General features: G+C 36.9%; 1 protein-coding gene across 7 annotated transcripts in view; it reads left to right on the plus strand.

Moving 5' to 3' along the window:
- WASF1 (WASP family member 1) overlaps nucleotides 1-27,253 on the plus strand; it is an 89,521-nt gene that overhangs the window by 47,432 nt on the left and 14,836 nt on the right. For 6 of the 7 annotated variants that reach the window (XM_030490374.1, XM_030490379.1, XM_030490378.1 and 3 more), the window contains exons 2-3: nucleotides 14,101-14,261; nucleotides 25,140-25,274. In XM_030490374.1, the coding sequence (XP_030346234.1) occupies nucleotides 14,129-14,261; nucleotides 25,140-25,274 (268 nt within the window). In that variant the 5' untranslated portion in view covers nucleotides 14,101-14,128. Of the gene's footprint in view, nucleotides 1-12,927; nucleotides 13,131-14,100; nucleotides 14,262-25,139; nucleotides 25,275-27,253 lie in introns of those variants that run through there. The other variant, XM_032919998.1, reaches the window with a different exon arrangement.

Here is a 27,253-nt window from a genome sequence, read left to right on the forward strand (position 1 = left end):
GTGGCTTAATGCTTTTGATTACTGCAGTAAGGGAGGCATGAATTCATTCCTCTTAATCTGGCTTCTATCCTTTAATCAGTCTTTCCATTTCTCAAGTGGGTTCTCCAAACAGCAGGCTGTTGAGGAGGCAAGAACTGTCCTTCTTTTGGAGCCTATACTTTAAAGAGGATTGAGTAAATCTGAAGTACATGGAGGCCTTTTAGATTTATGTTGGTTCCATACATCCGTGGTAGAAAAATAAAATAATGTAAATTGACTGGACTGCTGTTTATAGGAACCTGTGATTTCTGTGCATTCTGTGGAAGTGCAGACATTCAGGTAGGTACAGTGATGTCCCACTGCTGTCCTCAGACACTGCTGAAGTGACTGTGTTGCTGTCTTCCCAGCCATGCCCGTTTCCTCTCTTTTTCTGACAAACATTTTGATGACAGCACCAATATTTGATAATTAGAAGTTTACACAGTTTTATTCTAGTAGTTCGTCCTAAATTCTCGTAATATCTACAGCTAATATGTCTTCAGTGCAGAAGGAATTACTGAAATTACAGAGTTCCTTGGTTCTTCTGTTATCTACCTTGGAAGCAAACAGGTATCTTTATTACTTGATAATTATATGTAATAGTTCACAGTCTAACAATTCCAAGCTGTCTTTTCAGATCACCCTGTAGAGACAGCTAAAGATTATCTCATTTCTCTATCCCTATTCAATCACTATCTACCCTTAGCTAAATACTCGTGAAGAGAGAAGGAGTGAACTTTTATTAACTCCCTTGCCAGGTCTGTCCTTCCTCTTGGCTGGCCAGGTAATCTTTTTGCTGTATTGTAGAGAGTAAACAGATTGACCTTCCTTTCTTTTCCTTTTCATGCCTGTAGTCCCTCGACTCTCTTAAAGGAGCCAGCAGAGATCTGTGGTTACCGTGTTTCCCTTATCACAGAAGATACTATGATTGTCACATGTCCTGATGGTCATGGATGTTTTCCCCACAGACGGAGAACACCTTATTTTCCTTATTTTGAAACACCTTTTCACCTTATTTTGATGCATATATACATGCAGGTTTTTTGGTCATAGTGATTTAATAATATTAATGCTGTAAGCCTTGTAGGGTATACCGTTACAGTATCATAGTTAAGAAGTCTGGTGCAAGACTGAACTGAAAACAGTCTTCTGACCCCATGAAGGTAAGTTGCCTTGCAAAGCTTCCAAATGTGACTAGTTTGTCTCTGATCGAGCTCCAGTTTAGTGAATGTAGTTTTCATTTCCATGGATATTGTATTTCCAAGCCCAAATCAGAAAGTGCAAGAATGTGTGAATTTCAATATGTTCTTATTTCATATTTGTGCCTCCAGTTATTTCAGCTAGTAACTCGATGTAATTGTTGTTTGAGGCATAGCATAAAACCAACTTATTTTAAAAATCAAGTTTCCAAACCTGGGGGCAAGAAAAGGAGGTGAATGCAGTTATCCCAATAATTTCTAAACTGCTGTCTAATTTTTAGACAGATTTCATAGGGGAACAAGTACTTAAACATCATTAAACTCCTGCACATATTATGAAAATGTATGTCTTTGCAAATGTTATGGACAAGGGAAAGGTGATAGTGTTAGTTTACATGTAAAGAGATACAGGAAACCAGAGAGGAAAGGCATCGTACAGATATCCCAATTATAGGAACAGCTTTAGTTAAAGCTCACAATCAACCATGACAGAAAAGCCTTGAGAGGACCACCTTTAATTAGTTCCAATGTTCAGAAAAAAATGGGTTTTCTCTGCAATATTTATTCCTTTCCTGACAAGAATATTTCTCAAACTCAGACATGGATAGTGAAAGTAAATACTGTCTAGAATTAATTTCAGTAATTAAATTTAGGCAAAAATACATATGTAAATATGAGGTCTTTAAATGCTGCTTGTGAAATTATGAAGAAATCTAATTTTGTCTGGAAAACAAGATTTTCCTTATGCTATATTTTAAAGTGTTTACGGCTTGTGAAAATGATGAAATATTAGAATTAACTTATTAAAATATAACAGGTTTAAAAACTTTCATGCAGGTAATACCTACTTGCTACATAAATTTGCCAAATGAATACTGATTCTTTTATAGGCCAAAGGATTGATCCTTATTTATCTTTAATCAGAGTGATGTTACAGAAGGGCAAATAGTGTCCTGTTTCTCCTTAATAAATATTGGCATGAGTAGTTTTGTTGATTCTATGTAAGTTTTTTATTGTTTGGAAATCATATAAATTAGGCTAATGCAGTTTAAAATCATTGTACCTTGTCCTGTTACTGAAGGCCCTGGTAAAAAGACCCTCTCCATCTTTCTTACAAGCCTCCTTCACAGGAGCCTTCCTTTCTCCAGGCTGAACAAACCCAACTCTCTTGGCCTGTCTTCACAGGAGAGTGCTCCAGCCCTCTGGTCATCTTCATGGCCTCCTCTGGACTCCCTCAAGCAGGTCCACATCTCCATTGTGTTGGGGGCCCCAGAGCTGGATGCAGTACTCCAGGTGGGGTCTCAAGGGAGCAGGGGGGGAGAGTCACCTCCCTCAACCTGCTGGCCACCCTCCTTTTGATGCAGCCCAGCATACGGTTGGCTTTCTGGGCTGCAGTCACGCATTGCTGGCTAAACACCGTCCTGTGTTTAGACTTGCTAAGGTATGCTCATGTAGCCCAAATGCATTCAGAATGCTGTTTTCAATTTTGGATACCACATTGTTAGAATAATGCTGAAAATAGATGGTATTGAATAAGAATAATAAACATCACTGGAATTAGTGATACTTTATGGTTTTTCTCCTGCTAAATAAGAACAGAAATTATAACTTGCTAGAACTGCTGGCAAAGAAAGAGTACAACAGCTATAAATACCTGAAGGTTACAAACAACAAGAAATAAGAACTAATCTGTGTAATCTGAAAGTACAGGGGAACAAATCTTAGAGGGAAAGAGGGAGAATTGACACATTTTCCTGTGTATGAGATGTAATGGTCGTAGAAGAGTTTACCCAAGAAATTGCTGGAAACCACCCAGCTAAAATTATGAAAAAAGAAGGAGAAAAATACTGGAAAATTTATTGTCCCCAACAGCACTGCACTGGGTTGGGAACAGGCCCATCCTAGTACTTAGTAAATGTTATATTCACTAAAGTGGGGAGTTTTGACATTATACCAAGTGAAGGATGAAATAATCAGTTTCTAACCTTCAGGAATATAAATCATCAGTGTTTCTGGACTGTTGAATATTTAATAACATTTCTGTTCAAATGTAAACTAATTTTCTGTGAATGTTAATACATTTTTTCCCCGCAGCATGAGTGTTCAAACATGTTAAGTAGCATAAACAGCATTAGACAGGGCAAAACGCTGTTTGTGCAGATTCACATTTTTTGCAACAAATCCTCTTCCGAGGAATTCTACGTAAGGGGAGAAAGTCATCTACAAAGAAGCTCAGCTAATAATAATAAGGTGATTGTTACACATTCGTATGTCCTACTTGGTAGCTGATATATCTTAATTCTTTCTTTAAAACTGAAAAAGAAAATCAAACCCAATAATCTGTCATTTGTGGTTCTGGTATCCTAGAATAAAATGCATTAGGTGTTTGGTATCATAGCATAAAGTGCAGTGAAAATTTAATTTTTAAATACGTGGCTTACCTCTGGCTCTTGCAGTGCTTACCATCACTTCTTCAAATCTCCAGTATTTTTTTGAGGCACAAAAAGCTTCCGACAGTCATTGTTGACACCTATTGTTTACTAAGTGAGAACTAGTTAGAATAGTGTGTATTGCTACTGGATTTATATATGGGAACTGCGTAAGTGGCTCCTGCATTGTATGAAGTTTCTTAGTGATAGCCCTCTGTACGTTGGTCTCATTACTACTGTGGATTCCCGACATTATTTATTATTTCATTAGCATCCAATTCCCTTCTCAGACTCAGCACAATGAAAGGCCCAGACTGTCTATTCCTGTTCCTTCCTTTCTTCACCCAAGCACAGCCACTCATTTCTTTCATTTTCGGTACATCGTAATTTAATATTTACCAGTTGTAGCTTGGTACCAAAGGAAAAATTATTTCTTAATCGCTCTGCCTTCAGGGGGTTCTTCACTTGTGTCTGGGGAAGAAGGGCAGGCTTGGTCACCGGGGGTGAGCGCTTCTGTGTTCCCTTTGTAAGGACAGCTCTGTTGTTGAGGCAGGGCACTGTGTGTTGAATTCTAATGCCTTTGTGCTAGAGCCAGGCTGTTTCAAAGTGGTCCAGCGTGGGAGGTGTTGGCTGCGATTAATAGTGCCACAGCCCCGGGGCTCCCTCGGTGTGGGGAGTTCTGGAAATTGACAATGCACCACTGGCGCGGAACCAGCAGTGCAGTGCCATAGCCAGGGTGGAACTCCTTATCTTCCCAGTACCTACCAGGTTACCTTTCTTAGCAGCTGGGAAGTTCAGGTACCTTTTCTTTAAATATTTATAAATTACTGCCACAAAATACTGTCCATTCAAAACAAGGTTGTCATATCTGTGTCATAAAAGTATATCGGCATTCATTTTACATGCTTTTGGCAAATTTTATAAGATTAAGTTAGAAAATTGGTGTGTGCATTTAATAGGTCTTATCTGGAACTGGTAAAGGAGTATATTGCAAAGGTAACTTAATATATAGAATATACATTTTCAAGAAAAATTGTAGAAAATTTTCAAAGCTATATTATGAGAGATACACTAAAGCCACAGAAGCTGTACCCTTAGTTCTGGTACTAAGGTTCTGATTTTAAATTAACAGTGGATTAGTTATCTGTCTCTGTCAAGAATACAATAAAGAGCTTTTGTTGCAATCCATCATAGGGCTTTTGTGTTACACACCGTACATAGAGACTGTTAACAGGAAGACTAGATTAATGCAGAGAGAAAAAAATGTCATCAGATAAAACATAGGTCTCAAAAAGCAATTTCTAATCACATAGTATGTTATGCATTGATACATTTTTAGCCTTTGGGGAACAGAGGAAAACTTGTAATCAAAAATTAATTCGAGCATTCTTGGCTGTACCTAAATTAGAAGCCAGGATACTTCCAAAATTGTTTTTAATCAAATGACCTGATGGGAGCTCACTAGGAGAAAACTAATGAGTACAGGGTAATCTGAATAATACTTAGTGATGCTCGTAAGAAATTTTGCAGTTCTTTTTTCAAATCTTAGATGTAATATTTCAAAAGATTTAGAGGAAGCCGTGTGTGTGTGTGCATGTATATAATGCAAATACATTGTGCATGTTTTATATTTTTAAAATTAGCTTATTCAGAAAGCTTAATAGAAATACAAGTGCAAGGAGTCACTTTTTTTTTCTTGATTAATATCCTAACAGTAAAGTGCCGTGTGACTCAACATGACTTTCTCCAGTAATATATGGATGTGTGGTGAATTTCATTAATCTCTTTTTTTGTCATAAAGTATCATTAGAGCTTGTGCCTGTTTGGGGGCTATGATTCTCATCTTTCTTGTGAATTATTCACAAGATTGCTTTTGTAAGTCTTCAGCATAGTTTAATACTGTAGTTTCAATATTGGAAGGAAAAGAACTGGTGGTTAGTATTTCATGCCTTTAAGATTTGTATTTGGATTTGAAGAATGCAATTACATTCTATTCAGTTTCTGGTTGTTTACTGTTTCGTAAACTTAAAATATCACAGGTAATGAAGGCATTAGGTCATCATATATCTAACAAAAGTTTTAGTTAAATGGTACTGAGAAGAATTGTAAGGAAAAAACCCCACCAAATACTCATTAATTCTAACCTAACATCTGGAAATCTTTAGAGTTGTTTTTATGTATATACCTAGAGAATTTGTTTTCAACCAGAAATTTTATTCTTCTTGTGATCTGTGTTTTGTACGTTATATATTTTGGGAGTTAGTTGTAATACCAGAAAAACTTCACTATATTTTTTTAATTTCCATTTTTTCTTAAAATATTTAATGTGAAGGAAATCTGTCAGTCTGAATGTTTCTTGCTGTAGACATGCTAAACTATCACATCTGACTTCACCTATCAAATTATGTCTGTGAGCCAGAAATGCAACTGGCTTAGTGCCTTTTTGGCCCCAGCAGTCCTGCTGTTCAGGGGATGCAGTGTTGAACCTGAGTTTTTTACAAAAGCAATTTGATTTTCATAGTTTCTTTATTAAGATGAAGAGAAATGTTTTTACAGTTATTAGCAAGACATGTCAAATAACTGCAGTTATGGTGGCTGGATTTTTTAATTTGATTTTGCTGTAGATTTGTTAAAGTTGATATGGACAACTTGCGTTTAAAAAGACACCATAGTAAGACGGAAGCTGTTAAGTAGGGTGGGGAAATGAAGGAAGCAACATGGTTAAAAGAATTGATGCTTAACAAATTGACAAATCAGGTGGTACTTGCTTTTATTGCAGAAAATCAGAGATGAAAACAAAAGAAAAAGCTTTAGTTATGTGAAATCAAACTGAGCTTAGCCTTGTAGAAAGAAACTATTTAAAGAAGCCTGAGTTTGTAAGCCGCTGTGCTCTAAATTGCTACTGTTTGAATTCTACTTCACTAACAGGAATTCTGCTTGACAAAAGGGACTAGATTTGCAAAAGCCACATGCTGTTTATTTAACCCTGTTGTGTTTTGCACTTGTATTGGGGGAAAGAAACCAATATTAAGTTGGATATCCTCTACTTGGTTTCAGGATCCTTAGGTTTTTGCTCTGTACATGTGATCGCAGAAAAAACTTTCATTAGAATCTGAGGGGAGGAGAGCAGTGCTTAAATGATGGTGACAGCCCCTGTCACGTGCATACTGGGACAAGAGGGACCAGTGATAGCACAGACAAGACACAGGTGGGACGAATTTCAGTCAAGTGTGTGAGGAAGCCCAAAGCTACACAGTGGGCTGTAGCTAGAGTCCAACTTTAAAAGGTCTTCCCCAACAGAACTAGAAGTGGCATGGAATCCCTGGGGACTGGACTCAGTAGAAAGCAGTTGCTATGATGCCGTATTTTGTTACACATATTTCATTGATTCAACCCAGATTGCAATGTTTCACTTGCTGAAAATATGCTGTTGCCTCCTCTAAAACTTGATGTAGCCCCTCTAGTTATGAATTGGTGTGTCAGCTGCTATTTCTGTTAATGAAGTTGTACTTGCTGCATTGATACTAGGGGTCATATTTGCGGCGTTATCCATACTGAGAATTCTGCTGTTGCTGCCATGACCGGAGTCATCTCAGTGACAATAACCATTTCTAGGAAAAGCTGATTTATCACAGATGAAGCTCTTAAAAGTCAGCGTACAAATAATTAATCACTTAATTTTTTTCCCACCCATAACTTGCCAAAATTGCCTTCATTTTTGCTGTACTGTTTCATGATAGTCACAACCAATAGAGGGCTGAAAATATTTTTATTTTTTTTCCCCCAGTGTAAAACATTATTGCCCTTTTTTCATTTGTTTAGTCGAATAAAGATGAAACCTAGCAATTTTGACAAGGAAGTAAATGTTTGTGTCTATAATCAAACCCATAATTTGCAAATGTTTTTTCTATGTGCTTTAAAGACAAGCGTACCTGTGTGTGTGCAGGTGTACATGCATGGGGGAAACATTGTGGTCTTATGATACACACCTGGGAAAAAATTGGCTCATGGTAGTAGCTGAAAGTAATTTTTTTGCACCGTCTGTAATTATGCCTTAGAGATTGAATCTAACTCAAGTCCTACCCATTTTTGGACTTCATTGTCTGTTTTCTGGTACGTGACAGATGTACTAAGATGATTACAGATTGTTCTATAGGAAGAAAACAATAATTGTCACAGACAATTAAAACAGTACAGAAATCAGTTAATATTAAATACATAACAAAAATTACAAATGCATTTTGAGTTAGTTTTTTTACTGAACCCAGGACAAATCTGTTCATTATTATCTTGCAAATCAAATACTTACCTATACAGTGTAACTGAGATAGAGACTTCAGTGGCCCGTTGACATCTTAACCCATCCCTGCAATTTATCTTCAGTTCAATAACAAAGTATTTAGATAACATTTGAGAGACTGTTATTGGTACTACTTGAGGAACAGTATTTTTTATATTTGCGACTACAAATAAAATAAATTTTATTAATGACTCTGTGGTTTAATATGAAAAAAATAATTACAAACTTTCTTATATACCCTATATAGGTATTGCTTCCTACTTTGACCAATGTGCAGCAACTTTTCTGAATAGACAACGTAGTACAGGAGGCCTCAAGATGTAAACAATTCATTTTGCACTCATTGACATCACTTTCTAGTAATAGATTTTGCATTTATTTCCTTTGATACTGCTTTATAGTTACCATAAGGTCATCTTTTCCTAGTCACTTGCAGTTAGAAAAATTTTTGAGAGGGAATTGCAGAAGACTGAGATTTGAGGGAAGTGTTCCAAGGAGCAGATCTTCCATTCTGTGGCATGGTTCATAACAGAAAGGATTGCAAATCCGTAATTTTAACACATTTCTGTTGAATTGTCAGTTTAAGATGTCAGTTGTCATCTTGTCAGTTCCAAGATGTATCCTCTAAGGAATGTTAATTGCCTTTAGAGTTTTAAAATTGTTATGTTGACTCAGCAGTAGGTGGTAGTGGCCTACTTTTTCAAAGGACACCATGCTGTTGGTGTCTGTTTTTTCTAAAGCTTTTGCTTGGACTTTGATCTTGCAGCAAGAGCTATAGAGAATCAAACTGCATGAAGTCTTTGCACATTTGCCTTTTCATAGTAGAGGTGTGTATTAGAAGATCTTTATCTTTGGATTTTCTGCAGCTGGTATAACATAATATCTTGTACTATAATTAAAAGATAATTTGACAAGAGAATGAGCTTTGTTTTGTTAGCTGATACAATTCTGATTTTACCAGATTCTTTAACACCTTTGAGGATTTTTATTAGCTACTTTCATTCTGTTCGAAAATCTGTATAGTGTAGATACATGATTATTCAAGCAAATATAAAGACTATTGTATATTCTATTTCCGTTTCTAAGGGTGGGTGGGGGAAGTGTTTGATTGTTGCATTTCAAACTGTGGTCTGTTCTGCCAGCAACTAGAACATGATCAATTAAATGAGGCATATGAAAGGCATTGCTGTGGCACATTGTTAAAGGAAAATTACAAGAAGTATGGTAATGTTAAGGCATAAGGATATGCTGTAGAAATTGTTGGAATTAAATTTAACTCCATGAAAGCAAGGGCATTCAATGCTGCATTATCGGTATATTGTATAAAAATTATAGATAGTCTTTCTTTAATGCTAAGAAAATGTCAAGTTTACTAAGGACGAAATGTAACCTAATTAAAAGTAAACTTTCAGTAAAAAAGATGTGATTGTGAAACATCATTGGTCTTCTGAGAGTAAAACCGAAGTATAGGTTAATTATCAGTTAACCTGTTGGGCAGGTTAGTTAGTTTTCCCCACCTTAATGTTGTGCTTTCATTCCTGCTTGTCTTACTGTACTTGCTAGAAATCCTGAATCATTACTGTGACAACTGACATTTCAAACTTTCCACAAGGCTGTAGTGATGTGACATTTCTCCACAGATCTTTCAATTCTGAAATCCTTCTACAGGAGTGTGTTGAAGGGAAAATGATAGCTGTTTCCTACCCAGGGCCTTCTGTTGGTGCCAGCAGCAGGGTGAAACTGTCTTGGTTGTAGCCACGGGGTTGCCTCAAGAGCAGGTTTCTCAGCTGCTGCCAGCAGCGTCTGAGAAGTACAGAGATGGAAGAGTGTCTCCAGTAAGGCCTCTAACAGCTGGAGGGCTGTGCAGCAACTAAACAGCTTCACTTTTGAAAAGAAGTGTAGTCAAATCTCAATAAGGTCGTTTGTCTCAAAAGATATTAATTAACTTTCATTGGTGCCATTGTTTTGCAGTTTTTTTAAGCAATAGGGATTAATTGAAAAAGTAACTGGAGCATTTTACTTAATTCCTAAAAACTCATATATCAAAGCATGGTAAGTTAACAGGAACATTAGGCAGTCATTGTGTACGCACATTCGTATTCTGTACTCATACTTGCAGCGTATGTGTTTGGGAATGAGGTTGTGCAGCCATTGTGCAACTGAAGTATCAGAAGGGTTTGTAAAGAAGATTAGAGTTGGCTTCTCAAGTGGGTTCGGTGTGCTTCAAAGGATGCATAGGAAGTGAGGTGGAAGAGTTCTCACTAGTGGTTGTGCAAAAGAGAGTGGCATCTCTTTGTAAATAGGAGTTTTGGTTTAAGATCACTATAAAGTACAGCACTTTCAGTTAACTCAAGTGTAAACTAGTGCCACTTGTTAGAAATTGCCTCGAAGGTTTGTATGGGATAGTGGGGAAGAGGAGATACTTGTGTTTGAGATTACCTTCCCTTCCCTGAGCTTTGAGCTGGGGAGCAGTGGGGCTGTCGGGAGGGAGAGCTCTCAGACCTGTGCCACAGGAGAAGGAGGAGGACTGTAAGCCTCTGGAGAGGTGTCACCTAACCTTTCAGCCCAGGGGATCTTCTTATGCACAGACAAGCTGCTTCTCTCTTCTGCCTGGTTGGGGTTATGAACAGTTCCAGAGGCTTACTTGGGAACAACATGGTAACAGGATTTTATGATACAGGAATGAGTTTTTCCTTTGCTGCCCGAGTGACTTGGGTAATGCATGGTTTGGGAGTGGGGATGTATGTTGGGGTTTTTTTTGATTTTAACCTTAAGGATATACTAGATTTTAATCATTGCCTTTGTTTGGTTTTTCCTCTTTCACAGCTCTAAAGCTTCATAATAAATACAGTGATTTCAGAATTTTTCAGCTTTTTGGACAAGAACTGCATTAGGAAAGACATTTTATAGGAGCAAAGACATTTTTGGTTACAGTAAAGTTCTGTTTGCTGTTGCACACCTGTTGCTCCCCGTGCTGGGATCGCTAAATACAACTGGGGAGAAATTACAAAGATCTTCTAGTGGTTGTAACAAACTGCAAAGAATATGTGGTCTGTAGTGGACAAATTACCGACAGGTGCTTTTGTTGTATACGACATCCTGTGGCAACAAATTCCACAATTTATTAAATGTTGGGTGAAATACCTTTTGTTTTAAGCATGTTTGAAGGATATTTTCCTTTATTACCTCCTTGTTCTTGTTTCTGTGGGAGACAGGGAAATATTCTCTGTTCAGGCTTTGCATAGTTTTCAAACGATACAGAATTTGGAAGGTGTCAAGTTTATATCTTCCATTGTTTGTTTGCCTTCCAAGTTTATTCTTGTTTTAAAACTATACCTTTTATCATAGTTACTGTTCCCTCTGCTACCTTTTCTTGTTATACTATATCTTTGGGTAGGACAGCCACAACTGTGTTATTCAGGTATTAGAAAATGGTATTTGTGAGAGTTTGGGGAGGGGAAAAAAAGGTCAAAGAGTAGATTTGCTGCAAATTTGAGAGAGGGCAAAGAAGAAAATTTCAGTTACTGTAAATGGACTTTTATTCAGGTTCAGAGTTGTACATTTTGAGGTCAGGGAGTTCTGGCTTACTTTCTGCTTGTGCAGCATCTTTTGATGTCTGTTAGAGAAAATGTTGGGGCCAATACTGCGTCTTTTCATCTATTTTGTTAAGTGTTGTATCCTAGAGACAAATCAGGCCAGTAAAGGGCAATACACACTCAGACACTGTTACTTAAAACCTAGCTAGCAGTTGGCTGGAATTGCTTACTTTATTTTTTTTTATTGCTATCACATGCAGTTGTTTAAAGAATCTGTCACTTGAGCATCTGAAATTTTATGATCTATATGTACTATAAATTGGGCACGTTTTTTTCATGAATGGTATAAAATCAAAGAGAGCACTATCATCACTTACATCTTGCTTATGTAAGATGAAACAAGAAAAAGTGCACTAGCCATCAACTGCTTTTATGCTTGCTATTTACAGAATTCTTTTTTACCTTTATACTCCAGATCTGTATTTTCTGTGAAAATGTTTCTTTGCATGCTTGTTTGGACCTGTTTTTAAAAGACTTGCCTACTGTGCTGTTTATACAACAGTATCATTAAAGCAGTAATCAAGAAAGGACTTAACTCTGGAATTAATAATTAATTGCTTCTGTAGAACATTGCTCACGTATCATTTGTTGTGCTGCTTTGACAGTGACAGAATGGTTCCTTTATTTTCTCTTGGGGAACCATGACAACGAGCCTGTAGCTGAGGTTTTCTTTAGGGTCTTGTCACTGGGAGAAGAGAGTTTTTGCCTCCTAAGACAGCAGAAGCTCTGCTGGTGGGGCCAGTTTGATGTCCCTTGCTTCATGCTACATTTGTGTTGCTAGCTTTTTAGTAAGTAGGTGTTTAGGGACTAGAAAGATTTGGGATATTCCTAGAAAACAAAAATAAAAATCTGTTCTTATAATTTACCCCTGCCCCATGCCCACTTCCATAACTTTGCTGTTAATATTCAGGAACTAAATTACAAAATTTTAAGAACTGTATAATCCTTCCCTTAAGTCAGTGACTAGAAGAATTATTTTCATTGGTTTTATCCCTCAAAAGCATAAAATAGTTTCAGTTGTTCTCTCTAGAAAATAAGGGCAGTAGGCATGGTGTTAAAATGCAGCAGATAAAAGTCTAATCAGATCCTGGCAACGCAGAGGTGTTTCTCAGGTAGACTTAAGGATCCTGCCTGGGTATCTCCACTATGAACCATGGCTTCAGTGAAAGAGTATACTCTCAAGAAAAGTGGTAAGGAGAAATCTAAGCAGTCCACGGGAGTAAAGTAGTCAGTTACAGTCGTCCTTGACTCTTCTAATTCCTATGCCATTCTAGGTCAGCAAAATTTCAGCTCTACCATCATGGCCTTCTGTTACTCTAATACAAAAAAATCTCTCCGTTTCAACCAAGGATAACAGTGGCTTTATATATCTTTATATACTGTAGGGAAGATGCATCCTGTAGCATAACACAAAGCCCTATCTGCATCCTGGGATCATTTTGAGATAAAGCATCTAAGCAGAGCACAGATGAAGCTGTGGCAGGCTGTCTGGTGGAGGGACTAGGACTGCAGGTGGCATTGTGGAAAATTGTCTGCCTTGCCATCCGGAGAAAGTTTAATCTCTTCTGCAGTGGGAAGGCAGACTAAGGTATGCCAATACCAAGTGTATCCATTCTCTGCGTATCAAATGGGAGGTTTGCATTGGTCATTCAGTGTTTTACCTGACAGATGATGGAAAAATTACAGAATTTTAGGGAATCCTTTCTTCATGAAGAAAAGTTTTAGTAAACAGATCTTAATAAGCAGCATTAATAAGATGAGAGGCATAATTTGCCCCCTGGGAAACTCCTTCCAATCAGTGCCATGGGAGCAGAAAATTACAAGCCTGGGATTCACAGCCAGAGATGATTCTTAAGCTGTCTGTAGATGTAGTAAAGACTCTTGATTAATTTAACATGTGCATTTGGAAAGGTGTGGAAGGGTAGGATTTCTGAGTTGTGGAGGACTTTGCACTACAAGTTTTCTGATAAGACTTTCATATTTGGAGGATGTGTTCTTAGCTGAATTTATTTCCAGTAGCAGTGTAGGTGGAAGGGAAACATCTTTGTTAGCTCTGATTTAAAAGTGACATTTAGACTAGAAGGGTGACTCCTGCTAGTAACATGACATTGCATAATGACTGGGTCATATCTGCCTTTCAGGTGGAATAGACAACTGGTTTGCCTTTGACCTCATAATAAAGGGAAATTGTTGTTGGACATTGCCTGGCCTGAATAAGGAGGTAGTCCAGCAAGAAGAAAGTAATTCTTTCGTGGTTTTGTACCACAGAGATTTTCCTGTCCTTTTTTTCCAGAGGGAAAACACAAAAAAAGCATGAACTATAAAAAATTATTTGTCACTTCACTGGCTTCTGAGTCAGGTAAAAGTTTAAAGAGAGAAAATGAAATAGTCTTTCATTGGGCAAAGAAGAAAAGATTTAAGTACTCACAGAGCAATGAACTCCATCAGTGCTGTGGAGGTATTTTTACCTTGTTAGTATTAGTCAATTTAACTTTAGATATAATCTAATTTAAAACATAATTAAACTTGTAACTGTATATTGTCTTCTTTCTTTACAGGTTTGCTGGTCCTCTGATACATTTCAGAATGCCACTGGTAAAAAGGAACATAGACCCTAGGCACCTGTGTCACACAGCTCTGCCCCGAGGTATCAAGAATGAATTGGAATGTGTCACCAATATCTCCTTGGCAAATATAATCAGACAACTGAGTAGCCTAAGTAAGTATGTTGCCCTAATAGATGTGTTTAGAATTAATATATTTTACCATCACAGTTTTTGTGGTTGAAGTAGGAACACCTTTTGCAATTTTCAGTAGAGAATTGTGGTTGAGCCTTGAATGTACTCCTTTTGTGGCTGGTGACTAGCATGGTCTTATGTGATAGAAAGCTAGGAATTTTTCCAGCATCATGTTATTTCTGTTACCAGTGAAATAATGACAGAAAAAGATATATGGTAGTTAATGAAGTCAGTCAGTAATTGTTAACCTTAGAGCAATTCTTGATTAGGGAATATGGCATAATGAGGAATATGTCACTGATTGCTTAATTCTCTTAACTTAAACCCTTGGTAATGTTGTGGTAATTCAGAAAATAAAGTAGTTGCCTTTTAAAATAATAAAGCCAGAAATGTAATTATTACATAGTATTTCAAACAGCTGAAGATTTTTCTTCCTCTTTCTCCTTTCTGTCAACTTTTTTTTTTTCTGTTGATGCACTTGAGGGGAGTGAATACTTCTCAAGCTCTAGAACTCTGAAGGAGTGTTTCTGAAAAGGCTGGTTTCTGGCTTGTTTTTCTTTAAATTACAGCAACTTAAAGAAGTTGTCAGTTGAACCACCATGATAGTATTTTGAATTTACAATACTGCAGGTGCTTTTTAACTGCTAGGACATTAGTAAGACTACAACACATTAAGTATTAAATATTAACATATACATCTACAGTGTGAAAAGCATTTCAGCTCTGTCAGTATCTTAGGGTCATAGGTGATGTAGCCTAATTTGTTAGATTGATTTAGTTATTGGTTTGATGGTATAGTGTATGGTGACTGTTTTGGCAGCCTTTCAAAGCTTTTAGGGTGCTATGAGGATGAAGACTCTGAGGACACTGAATTATTCAGTCAGGATGGGAATGCTTACAGCACATAAATATAGACATTATTAACAGGCAAGGAAAATAACTATTTAAATTCTTTTCAGTGAACCAAGAGCATACCAGATTAGGATGAAGTATATGATCATCATCTGAGGTCTTGGTTCATTCTGCCAAAAGCTTTTCTCAGGGTGGCCCCCCTTCCAAGTCACTCTTATTAATATTGTATTCATTTATTTTAGTGTGCTTGTTTTAAAAAAATCTTATTTTTAAATTTACAGTTTACATTTGGTACTTTCAGTTGCAAGCTTCATTTGACCTTAAAAAAACCCAACAAACAAATCATTTGGTTGTTCAGTTTTAAAGCATACCAACTTCTAACTCAACAACATGGTGTCAGTACTTAACCTGTTGAGATTTGGCTGCCTTTGCTGTGTTTTCTTGGTATACAGAGCCTATGCCTGATACTGTGTGTACAGCTCCTCAGGAGGAGGTCAGGATGGAGCAGTACCAGGACAGAAAGAACTCAATTAAAGGAGAAAAAAATTTTGAAGAATAACCATTGAATGCTCCCATATTTGTTATATGCCTTGCTGAATGTATAGCACAGTTAGAGCAGTACTTTCAAGGGAATGTAACCGTAATTATGTAAACTCGTTTTTGTAAAAGGAATGTGGTTCTACGTGAAGTGTGCACACATGGGGATGAGCCCTAAATGAGCTGTTTTCACTTGAGAGGAGTTTTCTGTTATGAACTTGTGACTCACTAATGGTCAGAAAGGCATGTGTGTTGGAAATGACAAGGGTGGTAAAAGAGGAGGGAAAATGCGCTCATTTACTCTGCAACAGCAAGCCCAGAATAGGTCTTTCAGATTTTTGTACAAGTTGAACACTGATGAGCAGGACCTGTTATTTCAGTCTTCTGTTCTTCCCTCCAGATAGCATCATGGTGTTCATAGATTTTCTGCAGGCAGTGTTTATACCAACTGAAGCAAGTTCTTGGTTTATACTCTGTATGTTTTCAACAAAAAAGAAAAAAAAAATCCTACAATTAAATAGTAAAGTTTTCTAAACAGTCCTTATTTCTCAGCAATGTTAAAGGATTGCTCTATAAAAATGGGCATCATGTTACAAAGGCATGACTACCTGTGAAAGTATTTTGTTCCAGAATTCTTTTAGCTTTTCTGCTTGTTTGTGCTAGCAACAATGCAAATTCAAAAAGATTTGGGGGTTCTACCATGGGAATTTTGTCTCGCACGTGCTTAAACCCAAATAACTACTCTAAAGTCATGTGTCACTGTTACCAGCATGTTACAGTGTTAGTGAGGGCTGCTGACATGCAAATAAATTTTGGTAGTTGCCTGTGAGTCACAGCCACCATGCAAGGTTTCATAGCAGTCCCCTGGCAACCAGCTTCTCTGCAGGCCTTCCCTTTTTGTTTGTGTGTACGTTTGAGAACCACCCTTTAAATTGCAGATGAAACAAGGCTTCACTCTGAGAGCAGCGACTGAGTGTTCTGATAGGGCTTCATTTTCTTTAAAGCTGCTTTTGCTTTTGATGGTAAAGTTATGCAAATTGAAGTGAATGGTCTTTGACCTAATTAGCACATAGTCATTTCTGCCTCTAAAATTTTTCAGTTACTGGCCCTCAAATAGAGGATTAATCTCCTGACATTATGACTCTCAAGGCCTACCATTCTTAACCTTTCTTCTGATACTATATGGACAAAGAGCGCTATGGTGAAATTAGAGCCTCAAGTATTTTAAATGATCTTGAAAAACATCATGGAGAAAAGCTAAGTGTGGAGTTTTTCATTTAAGTCATTAGATCTCTGTTCTTGGAGTTATTAATGACTCAACTGGCTTGGTCAAACAACTGGATCTAATTGGACCTGCTTTGAGCAGGGTGTTGGACTAGGTGAGTTCTGGAGGTCTTTTCAACCTTAACTGGGCTATGTTTCTATGCTCTTGGATACTATGTGTAAGTAGGACAGGCATGCAGAAACAATACCTATTAAATGACAGGGTTTCTGTTTTCCTGTGTGTTAATATAAAATGAAAAGAGCTTTACATCAGTATGTCAGCAGTAGCTGCTATGTGTCTCCATACAAATTCGCAATCTTTTCATGGTTTATTTGATGTGTTGCTTTAAATTGTTCAGTTTGAGAAATTTTTTGACCTTTAAAAGAAGTTGAGATGAAAGAAAGAAATATATATTTCCACTTTGAGTGATAGTCCTTGCCTTTCTCCCTGGAGCATGAAAACACATCACTCTGTCTTGATACAACATACAGTATTGCCAGTAAGTAATTTTTCCCCCCCCCGTCTGTTCCCAGTCTTCTCTACCTTCATAAAAGGCTCCGTCTTCTGACAGCTTTTCTTAGCACTGTGGCAACAGAAACTCTCTGGACAACAGCAACAGCTGTTTTAGTATCCTAGCCATTCTTCCCTGTATTTCTTGCTTGCTGATTGTATCTGCTCTGGAGAAGCAATATTGCTTACCTATTTTTTTCAGCAATATTGCAGATAATTAGTACACCAGTGCTGCCTGAGTTGGTATATGTTGGCGTATGTCAGGCTATAGCATTCCAGCATACATGAAACACAACTGATAGCACTGTGCAGCTGTGCCATTGTTAGAAGATGGCTAAATAGTTCTGTTCTGTGTATGCAACCTCCTCATTTTGTTCATAGCTATTGACCAGTCTTACTTTTCCTTATATTCAGCAGTTCCCTGTACACAGAATCTTGATGTCACATAAGAAACCTAACTGATGGGGTTTGTTCTTGGCCCTGGTCTCTGATACCTCCACCTGGGGAGGAGAACATTTCTTGTTTTGAGTATGTTCCTTTAATGAATGGCATTTAGACCAGAACTTTTATTCAGTCATAGCAAGATGTCATTTCCCTTTTTTGTCTTCTAACTCTATATAGAGAATGCTGCATAACTGTATTTGCAAAGCTGGAGTGTCTTTCATGTTAGTGAAAACAACTTTCAGTTAACATTGAACCTTCAGTGGCCTTTCCCCTCTTTCTGTCTTTTCTTTGTACTATTTCCTATTTTTACCAAGTTCTCCTAGTTAGTTATTTCTTTTCCTCACCCCTTATTTGTTAATTTTCAGGAGAGAAATCCTGATTCAGGATTATTTCTCCTGCTTTTTTTCCCCTCTCAGACACTTTTAACTATTCCTCTTCCTTTTTTTTTTTTTTTTTTTTTTTCCTGCTTACCATGCCATTCTATACAGGGTTTTAAACACAGCTTATCTTGTGAGAGACATTTTCTCACCTCAGGAAAACCTTCAGCTTGCTATGGCTTAAGGTGTTAACATTCAATAAGCAGGAAATGTTTCCCTAGAAACATTTAGCAGTAAAGTGTCTGGACTGCAACTGGTATGTAGAACCAGGCCTCTTCAGCTAAAAGACCACCCTCTCTTCATCCTGTCTGGACAACATCTTCAGTGCATGAGGCCCCTGCATGTTGCATGATCAGACGTAGGTCTCTGTAGATCTGCAGCTAGAGCTTCAGTCAGTGTTCCAGAACCAACAGAATCTCTGGGAATCCTTCTTTTCCCTGTCCTCACAAGCATATTGAGTATTCTCTGTAGGTGTTATTCATTAGTCACTCCTCTTTCTTCCTTATTACTATAATTGCGGGAGAACACTAGGGAAAGTGTTCTTAAGCACATGGGCTAAGGGAAGTGATGGACTTGAAAACTAAAGGCTTACTCAGCTTTTCAGAGACCCCACATCCCCTCAAAGACTTCTGCCTAATTTCTTGATGTTGTCTACCCAGCAGTGGCAGTGTTGATGCTGGGTAGCATCAAGACGTGATGCTCTTTCATGTCCAACTCAAATGATAATGAGGGGATGAGCAAATGGTCTGTAATTTCTCATTGAAAACAACTATGAATGAGCGGAAAGAAGTCCTATCTGTCATTAATTCCTTGCCTATCTAGAGCAGTGAATTCAGGTGATATTAAAAAAGGAAGAGCAAGACTTCCCTGTGAAATGATCTTTAGGACCAGTGCCGTCAGCATCAGGTTCGGCTCTCAGCAGTCTCTTTCACAGATTTCTGAATATCTGGATAATCTTGGCCAGTTTACTTGATGATGTCCTCGAGTGGGAGCTAAGAAATGGGATCTCAGACCTCCAGGACTGGAGACTTTCGAAGGCTCATTTTCTTCTTGGCTGTCAACAAGAAGCATCAGACCTGCTCCACAGATGACCTTTAACAGTTTATTTGGTACTTATGATAGCCTGGTAAGGTTGTCTGATAAATGCCTGGTACAATTTTGTTGGCTAAAGGAACCAAGTTGCCTCTTCAGTACTCTGATATTCCTGTAGTCCTCAAATCCAGTCCTTGTGGACTGCCCTTACATCTTCCTAATGATAGGTTCCTAATGAGCATCATTGAACTGTATTTAGTACATTGTTCTTCAGAGCTCGCTCAGCCATAGTCACTGAAGTTCTCAAGGATCTATCAAGGTTCTTATCTCCAAGCCTGAGAGACAGTTCAATCTCCTAGCTTTCAGTCCGTTTCCTAGCCACTGAGCTGTGCAATTGAAATGATCTGATGAGAAACAAGCCTGGAGTTGCAAGTGAAACTCAGATATACCTTGATTTTTGCTAAATTAAATAAAATTAATGTAGTGAATATCTGGAGCTGAATCAACAGGCAATGGATATGTTAAATTATGTGTCAGAATTAATGGAGGAGGAAAAATGTATGAATAGACTTAGAATAACTTTCTTGGTTTGTTTTATAAAGGGACCCTGGTTACATATTGTTAGTAGCTTATGTGGTAACTAATTATCCTGAAAGAATATTTTCTACTATACACATTATATTGTGTAGGAAGGAACTATTGTGTAGTGAATAATGTAATTTTTCACAGTGTAAGTGTATTGGGAAGGGATTGTACAGCAGGACACAAGACAGGTTTTATGGCTGCTTTTGTTCTATGCTTTTATTTTTTAGAAACTGTACGGGGCAAAAATACTGTTTAGTATGTGAATGAGATGGAGATTATAGAAATCAAGGAACGATAGCATATAGGTGGGTAACAGGCTGAATTCTGAAAGCTTATTCTTTCTGATATTTTATCAATTTCTACTTTTTTTTTTAATCAAATTGCCGAACCTTTATTTTTAAACTGTAATAACATTTGAGGTTTGCGTATTTCAGTATATCAACACATTTACTATTTTAACATTAAAATAATATTATTAAATTTAATGATATAACACCTCAATATACATTGCATTTAATAATATAATTTCACCTTTAATATATAAATATTTTATAATTTAATTCCAATGGTAAGCATGTCAGATTAGAATTTGTTCATATACACGTTAGTCAGGTTCCTTCCCCTCCCCAAGCTCCAGCAGTCTGACAGATTAGTTAAGGCTAAATTAATGAAAATTAATACTACTGGTAACTTTGAGTAATTGTCTCATTTTGATTGTCCTGCTTGATGCATCTTGCATTGGCCTGAGATTATGGGTCATCCTCTTGAATGTCCAAAAATGATGCTGTTTCATGGCATAGAGCACTTTAGGTACTCAATTTATTTATCTGGATAGATACTTAAAATTTAGACAGTGTGTCCTAGAGGCTGCTGATGCCATAACTGATCTGCATGATGCTATCCCAGGCTTAGATGCAGTTGAAGGGTTTGGAACTCTTTTTCTTTAAAAATGCAAAGGGATAGAAAAGAAGTGGCTTCTTCAACGAGTCTTGTGTCAGGACTCATGTCCCATTCCTTGCCTGAGAGCCTGTAACTAAATCTGATGATAACTGATCCAGTTGTTGTAAAATGATTAATTTAAATGCCCTTTCCTTAAGAATTGTTAATGGATATGGCATAAGAATGCTGTAGTTCAAGTGAATTTAAGGAATTTTGAGGAGACTGCCCTGATCCTGCAGCATGTTATTGTGATTCTAGGAATTTGTACAACACAGTATCTTACAAGACATCTCTCTGCCATGCTTTAATTAGCCTGAAATAAAGTTCGGAACCTTACGTGGTGATTGTAATTGGCTTCAGTTCACCTGATACATACCCAGTCGCGCAGAGCAAGAAAAATAACATTTCTTTTACCTTAGTATCCCTTCATATTAGTGTATTGGATAGTTAGAAATTATTCATTTGCGCATAGATGCCAGTGCTAGACAAATGTCTAAGACATTATGGGAGAAAATAACGAGATAAAATAAGAGAAACAAATGGTGAAAAAGAAGAACTGTAAAACATATCGGTCATTTTTTCAGATTTTATAAGCCATTGTATACTGACTGCAGTGGTAATGAACATGAGTGGATCATACACATTTTGGTGGTTTCAATTTTAAAAAAAATGAGGGAGGCAGTGAGCAGTATTATTTTCATTCTATTTTCAGCTAGTAAGTACTAGCTAGTATTCTGCTTTCAGCTGTGCTTTAAAATGTCTTGGGAGCGACATGCTGTCCTTCCTTCCCCCAAGAAAGTGAATGTGTTTCGATAGCATTTTTTGAACAATTACTTTCCTGACATTTATTTGACTGTCACAAAAAAGGATATTGACTGACACCAGGGGGAGCTGCATTCCTGTATCCCTTTCTTACTGAAGGGTTAATTGTGAATAGAGCCCTTTGAGACAAGAGAAAAACTTGTGAAAAGAATAAGGTGAATAATATATTCCTTAATTTAAAATAAATAATAATATATCCTCTTATTTAAACGAAAAAAACTTATGCTCTGTTAATAAAAATAAATACCAGTGTGATGGACTGAGAAGAGCAACTAGTAATATTGAAGGGAATATGATTTGCCTTTTGAAAATGACAAATTTTGGTCTATTTCTGGTCAATTAAGCAAGTTTTTCAAATACAGTAAATCAGGTTGGTTTGGGGTTTTTTGGTTTGGTTTTTTTTTTTTACTTATTTGAGTTCATGACACTTTGTTCAGTGTTATCACCTATAATCATGTCTTTGGTAATCCGTTAAAAAATAAAGTAGAATTGATGTAGAATGCACACAGAGGTGGCAACATTAACATATACTGGATTATAAATGTTGTATACATACATACATTCACATATATTCTTTTAAATGGAAGTTGTACTAAAAGCAAACATTTTGCTTTGCTTGAAAAGCATTTAGTTAAAATAGGCTTCAGGCTAAATAAAGAGACTGCCAACAGACATGTAGGTAGAGACATTATGGTTGGCGTTTTTATATACCACTTCAAACACAACAGGGTATTTTTAATGTATTTCCCATTTGAGCGTTAGTGTTCATAAGTATCTGCAAATTATTCCTGGCAATATGTTTGTGGCTGTATGCAACATAGTGAAAGATTTTTGAGACAGATTATTTGCAATTGGAGCTCATTAATGAGGTAGATGAATTATAAACCTGATAAAATGGTATAGATAAAACAAACTGTAATCTTAAAACACACGTATTAAAGAGAAATTATGGGATTTTAGAGACCTGCAATTTACTTTTAATTCTATACATGAAATTTTACACTTGATTTTAATATTAATTTGTGTCTCTGAATATTACAAGAGTTGTCTAATTAAAATGAATAATATGAATATATTATCTGAAGTACATTAATTTTGTAGTAAATGTCTATTAAAAGTTTAGTAATCTTGCTGTTAGTGAATTACATTTTTTAAGTAATTTCTCTTGCTTCAGATACACATTAAAGAACATAAACTTTTCGGAGTTTCAAGACCTATGTTAGAAAGTCTTATGTTAGGTGAGTTGCCAGTTAAGTAGACTTTACTAACTTTACATCTCTAACTGTGGGCTGGTACTTAAAGGTTCTAAGAATGGCTGCCCCTTTGATCTGCTTCTCACTGTAGCTAATAGCAGATGTTCCAAGGAAAAAAACAAGGCAAGCATATACACAACTCTTACTAATCTCCAGGCCTCCCAATGCTTTCCAGCCTGGAAGCCTCTTCAACCAGCTGCGATTTTTGGGTTATTTACTAAAGCTCTGTGTGTTTCTTTTCCATGACTTAGTATCGTTGGCAAGCTTAAACCACATGTTTTTCGGATCATTTACGGCTATCTTGAATAGTATAGATCCCAGTACAGAAACCTATGAAAACTCACCTTTCTCAACTGCAAAGACCAGTGATTTACTCCTATCCTCTGTTTTGTACCTTTTGAAGGATTATTTGTCTGTGCCATGTAATTTCTTTTTTATGCTGATCTGCTAAGGTTTCCTAAAAAGCTTTGACTTTAAAAACTCTCTTGGAAATCTAGCTATATCATAGCTCTCCATCCGTGTGCTTATAAACCCATCAGAGATTTTACTTTACAACAGCTGTGTTGTCTCTTCTAAAACAAGTTGTCCAGGTGCCTGCTAATTCAGCTCTTCATAATGATTTATGCTAATTTGTCTAGATGTCAGGTTTACAGGCCTGTAGATCTCAAGATGTTCCATAAAAGAATTTTTGATCCTTACTGTTGTGCTTGCCACTTTTCAAGTGTGCATTAAGGAGATTTCAAACTGTTACTAATATTTTACTCATCGTTTTGTAGATTTAGTTTTGTAGTTTTTATATAGTCCCTTCAGTTTCTTTGAGACTCCCACAGAAAGTGGGGAGTCTCTAGTTCCTTTCACTATGGAAAGTGTTAAATTAGCTTGTCTGGAGAGATCTTGTCTTCTCCAGGTACTCTGTTACACCTTCATTACCAGTTGGCTCTACAGACTCCTTGGCAGGCTTTCTTGGTCCTCACATCTTTGAAGGAATATTTATTATTAGTTTGCTAGTTTTGGGAGGTTATGTTTAATATGCCAGAATTTATGATCCTTCCTTACATTTTTTCTGATATCCCCTTTCATATTCTGTTGTTTATACTCATGCTGGTTTTCTGTTACTGCTACCTAAGCCTGAATAAATGGTATGCGCTGGTCTTGTGCTTACTCTACATGGTATTTGAAAGTAGTTTCCACAGTACCTGTAGGGATTTAATTGTTGTCTTTTTGATATGTTTGTTTAAAAAATGTCCTCATTTTTATGTATACTTCCAGATGGATTGTTCTCCAAAGGCAATGTTTTCATAACTATCCATTCCTATTGCATCTGTCAGAACTTGTGTGCAAACCAAGTAGTTAAAGGTTTGTTAGATTTATACTTTCAAAACCAATGTAGGTGCACAGACAGTACACAAATTCCGTATGCATAGTGTGGTAGAAAGTTTTAAAAGCAATCATGTGGTGTTTCAGAAATGTGGCTACAGATTTTACTAGGCAGTCTGCTGGGTTTTTTCAGTGGCATTGGCAGACTACTCGGGTTGAGTCTGGAGGGCATTAGAAGCACTACATGGAGTACCCTGCCTGCAGAAGAGAAACTCATTACTGATCCTTTCCTCAAGATAGTTTAATCTCTTGCTCTTCTGGATGTCCATTGAATTGAACAAAGGAGATTCTTGCTTTACTTCAGTATAAATTGGTCAGTTACAAGGATTTTGATCCTTAAAAGTAGGGTTTATTATTTTACTGTGTATTTTTGAATAGGCTGGTTCTAATTAATCTAGCTGTAAATATCTGATTTTCTGTTTTTGACATGTCCTCTGTGCTAAAGGAGTGGAAGCTGTACTTCATTTTGAGAAATGTTGAGAAAAAATTCACTTGGAAAGATTAGTTATTGCTCATACAGGAACAGGTTCAGATGCTGGAAATCATCCTTTTATACATATCCAAGAAACTAATCAGTCTAGTTCCTTGCATATCAGCATAGTAAAATCAATTTATACCAGATGAGTATATCAGTCCTGTAATGTATGAAGTAATTTCATCTCTGAGAAATAATTACAAATTAAATATTTAACTTTTATTTATTTTTCTGAAGCATTCTTAATGGGCTCAGTAAGTACAGGTTGTTACAAGTGATACTCATGCATCTTTGATTTACTTACTTGAAATAGTTAGAAATCTTTTTCAGGGCAAACTCATTTGGCTGTCTTGAGGTATGATTGGGTTTTTTTGTTTGTTTTTTTATTTCAGGTAAATATGCTGAAGATATATTTGGTGAACTTTTCAATGAGGCACACAGTTTCTCATTTAGAGTCAACTCCTTACAAGAACGTGTAGATCGCTTATCTGTCAGTGTTACGCAGCTTGATCCAAAGGAAGAGGAATGTAAGTTAACTCCTGCATTGAATTTTTCTTATTTTGTCACTCAGACACCACTGATACCTGAAATGGAAATAATAATAGTTTAAATTATATTTATAAGAACACAGAGCAGAGCATCAGGAGAGAGAGGTCTGTTTGTATTTCTGCTACAGGTTTCTTTTATAGCCTTGAGCAGTTTTCGAGCTGAACATTTTCATGGTTACTGAACAGTACTTTTACCAATGAATTTAATATTAATAATACATTATTTGAATGCTTGGAAATAAGTCTTTACTCTTTTTTAACCTTCCTACTAATTCCCATGGGATGTAACCATTTGCTAAGTTGGGTTTTTGCATTTAATTTGTTACCATCTTACTTACTGCAACTTACAAAGTTATAGTTGTGTAGCTCCATTTATTGATGATGTATGTCCCCTTGGAGTCTTCCTAAATAACTTTAAGTACTATAAATATTGGTTAGCACTGAGAAAACAAGTACTGCCAAAAGTCAGTCAGATATGTCTCATGCCTATAAGATATAATTTTTGTGGGATTTCAAGATGCATAGGCTTTGCGATGACTGCAGGAACATTGACCACCTAATATGTAAATGCCATGAAGCTTTTTTGCCTCCCTGGATATCTGTTAGTTACATATGGAACTATGAAAGGTCTTGTAACCTAAAACAGTTTTAGGGTATTCTAGACTATATGGCTAAAACCTGGAAAGTAGAGCAACATCCAATCAATGAAAAGTAACTTCAGATTGCTTCTGGGATCCAATTTCAAAATATAGAAAGCTGTTTCAGTTCTAAGTGTCTAGGTATAATAGTTGCATGTCATTCAGGAAAAATGAAGTGTCAAACCAGGAGCGTGGTCTTCAGGCTGTCTTTCTGGATGTTGAAATTTCACTAATAACAAAATTTAGCTAAGGAAGTTTTGATTCTGTATTTTGCATGACATTAATTTTAGAACAGGTTTCAAAAGACAGCTGTTCACAGCTAGTAGCAGGTTTTCCACGAAATAGTGAGTTGCCCAGGGGAATTCTTACATTAATGGGATTTTCCAAGTCTCTTGACAAGTGAGCATAACTCATGTACATGCACCTCTTTTGCAAATAGTTGTGGTTTAACCCGGCAGGCAGTTATACACTACAGAGCCGCTTGCTCACTCCATCCTACACCCCATGGGATGGGGGAGGGAACTAAGAAAAAAAATGTAAAATCTGTGGGTTGAGATAAAGGCAGTTGAATAGGACAGAAAAGGAAAGGAAAATAATAATAATAATAATTATAAAAGAATTAGAATATAGAAACAAGTGATGCATAATGCAGTTGCTCATCCCCCGCTGGCCGATGCCCAGCCAGTCCCTGAGCAGCGGCCCCTGCCCAGCTTTCCCCTGAGTTTGTATACTAAGCATGCCACTATACGGTATGGAATATCCCTTTGGTAAGTTGGGGTCAGCTGGCCTGGCTGGTTCTCCTCCCAGCTTCTTGCGCACCCCCAGCCTGCTCGCTGGTGGGGTAGGATGACAAGCTGAAAAATCCTTGACTTAGTATAAGCGCTGCTCAGCAACAGCTAAAACATCCCTTGGAATAATGCAATAAAACATCCTTGGAATAATGTTACCAACATTATTCTCAGACTAAATCCAAAATACAGCACTGTACCACCTACTAGGAAGAAAATTAACTCTTATCTCAGCTGAAACCAGGACACCAATGAAGCACCATGTTTACTATGACTGGATAATCACAAAAATCTTTTCTGTGTACCATAACAAGTTGTTAACAATTGTCATCTCGTAAGAGCTGTAATACTGCAGAGTGTTAATGTCATTTCTGTGTTTACCCGTGACAGTCTTGGTTTTTTAGTTTAAATGAAAGTGGGATATATGTTGATGTGGCGTATCTAGTATGGCAACCATTCAAATTTCAGGAAAATGGAGAGACCATTTTAAGTCATCGAGTTAAAGCATGTAAGGATGTTACAGGATAGCAAG

The sequence above is a fragment of the Strigops habroptila genome, chromosome 6 (assembly GCF_004027225.2).
Source record: "Strigops habroptila isolate Jane chromosome 6, bStrHab1.2.pri, whole genome shotgun sequence".
Classification (NCBI taxonomy): Eukaryota; Metazoa; Chordata; class Aves; order Psittaciformes; family Psittacidae; genus Strigops; species Strigops habroptila.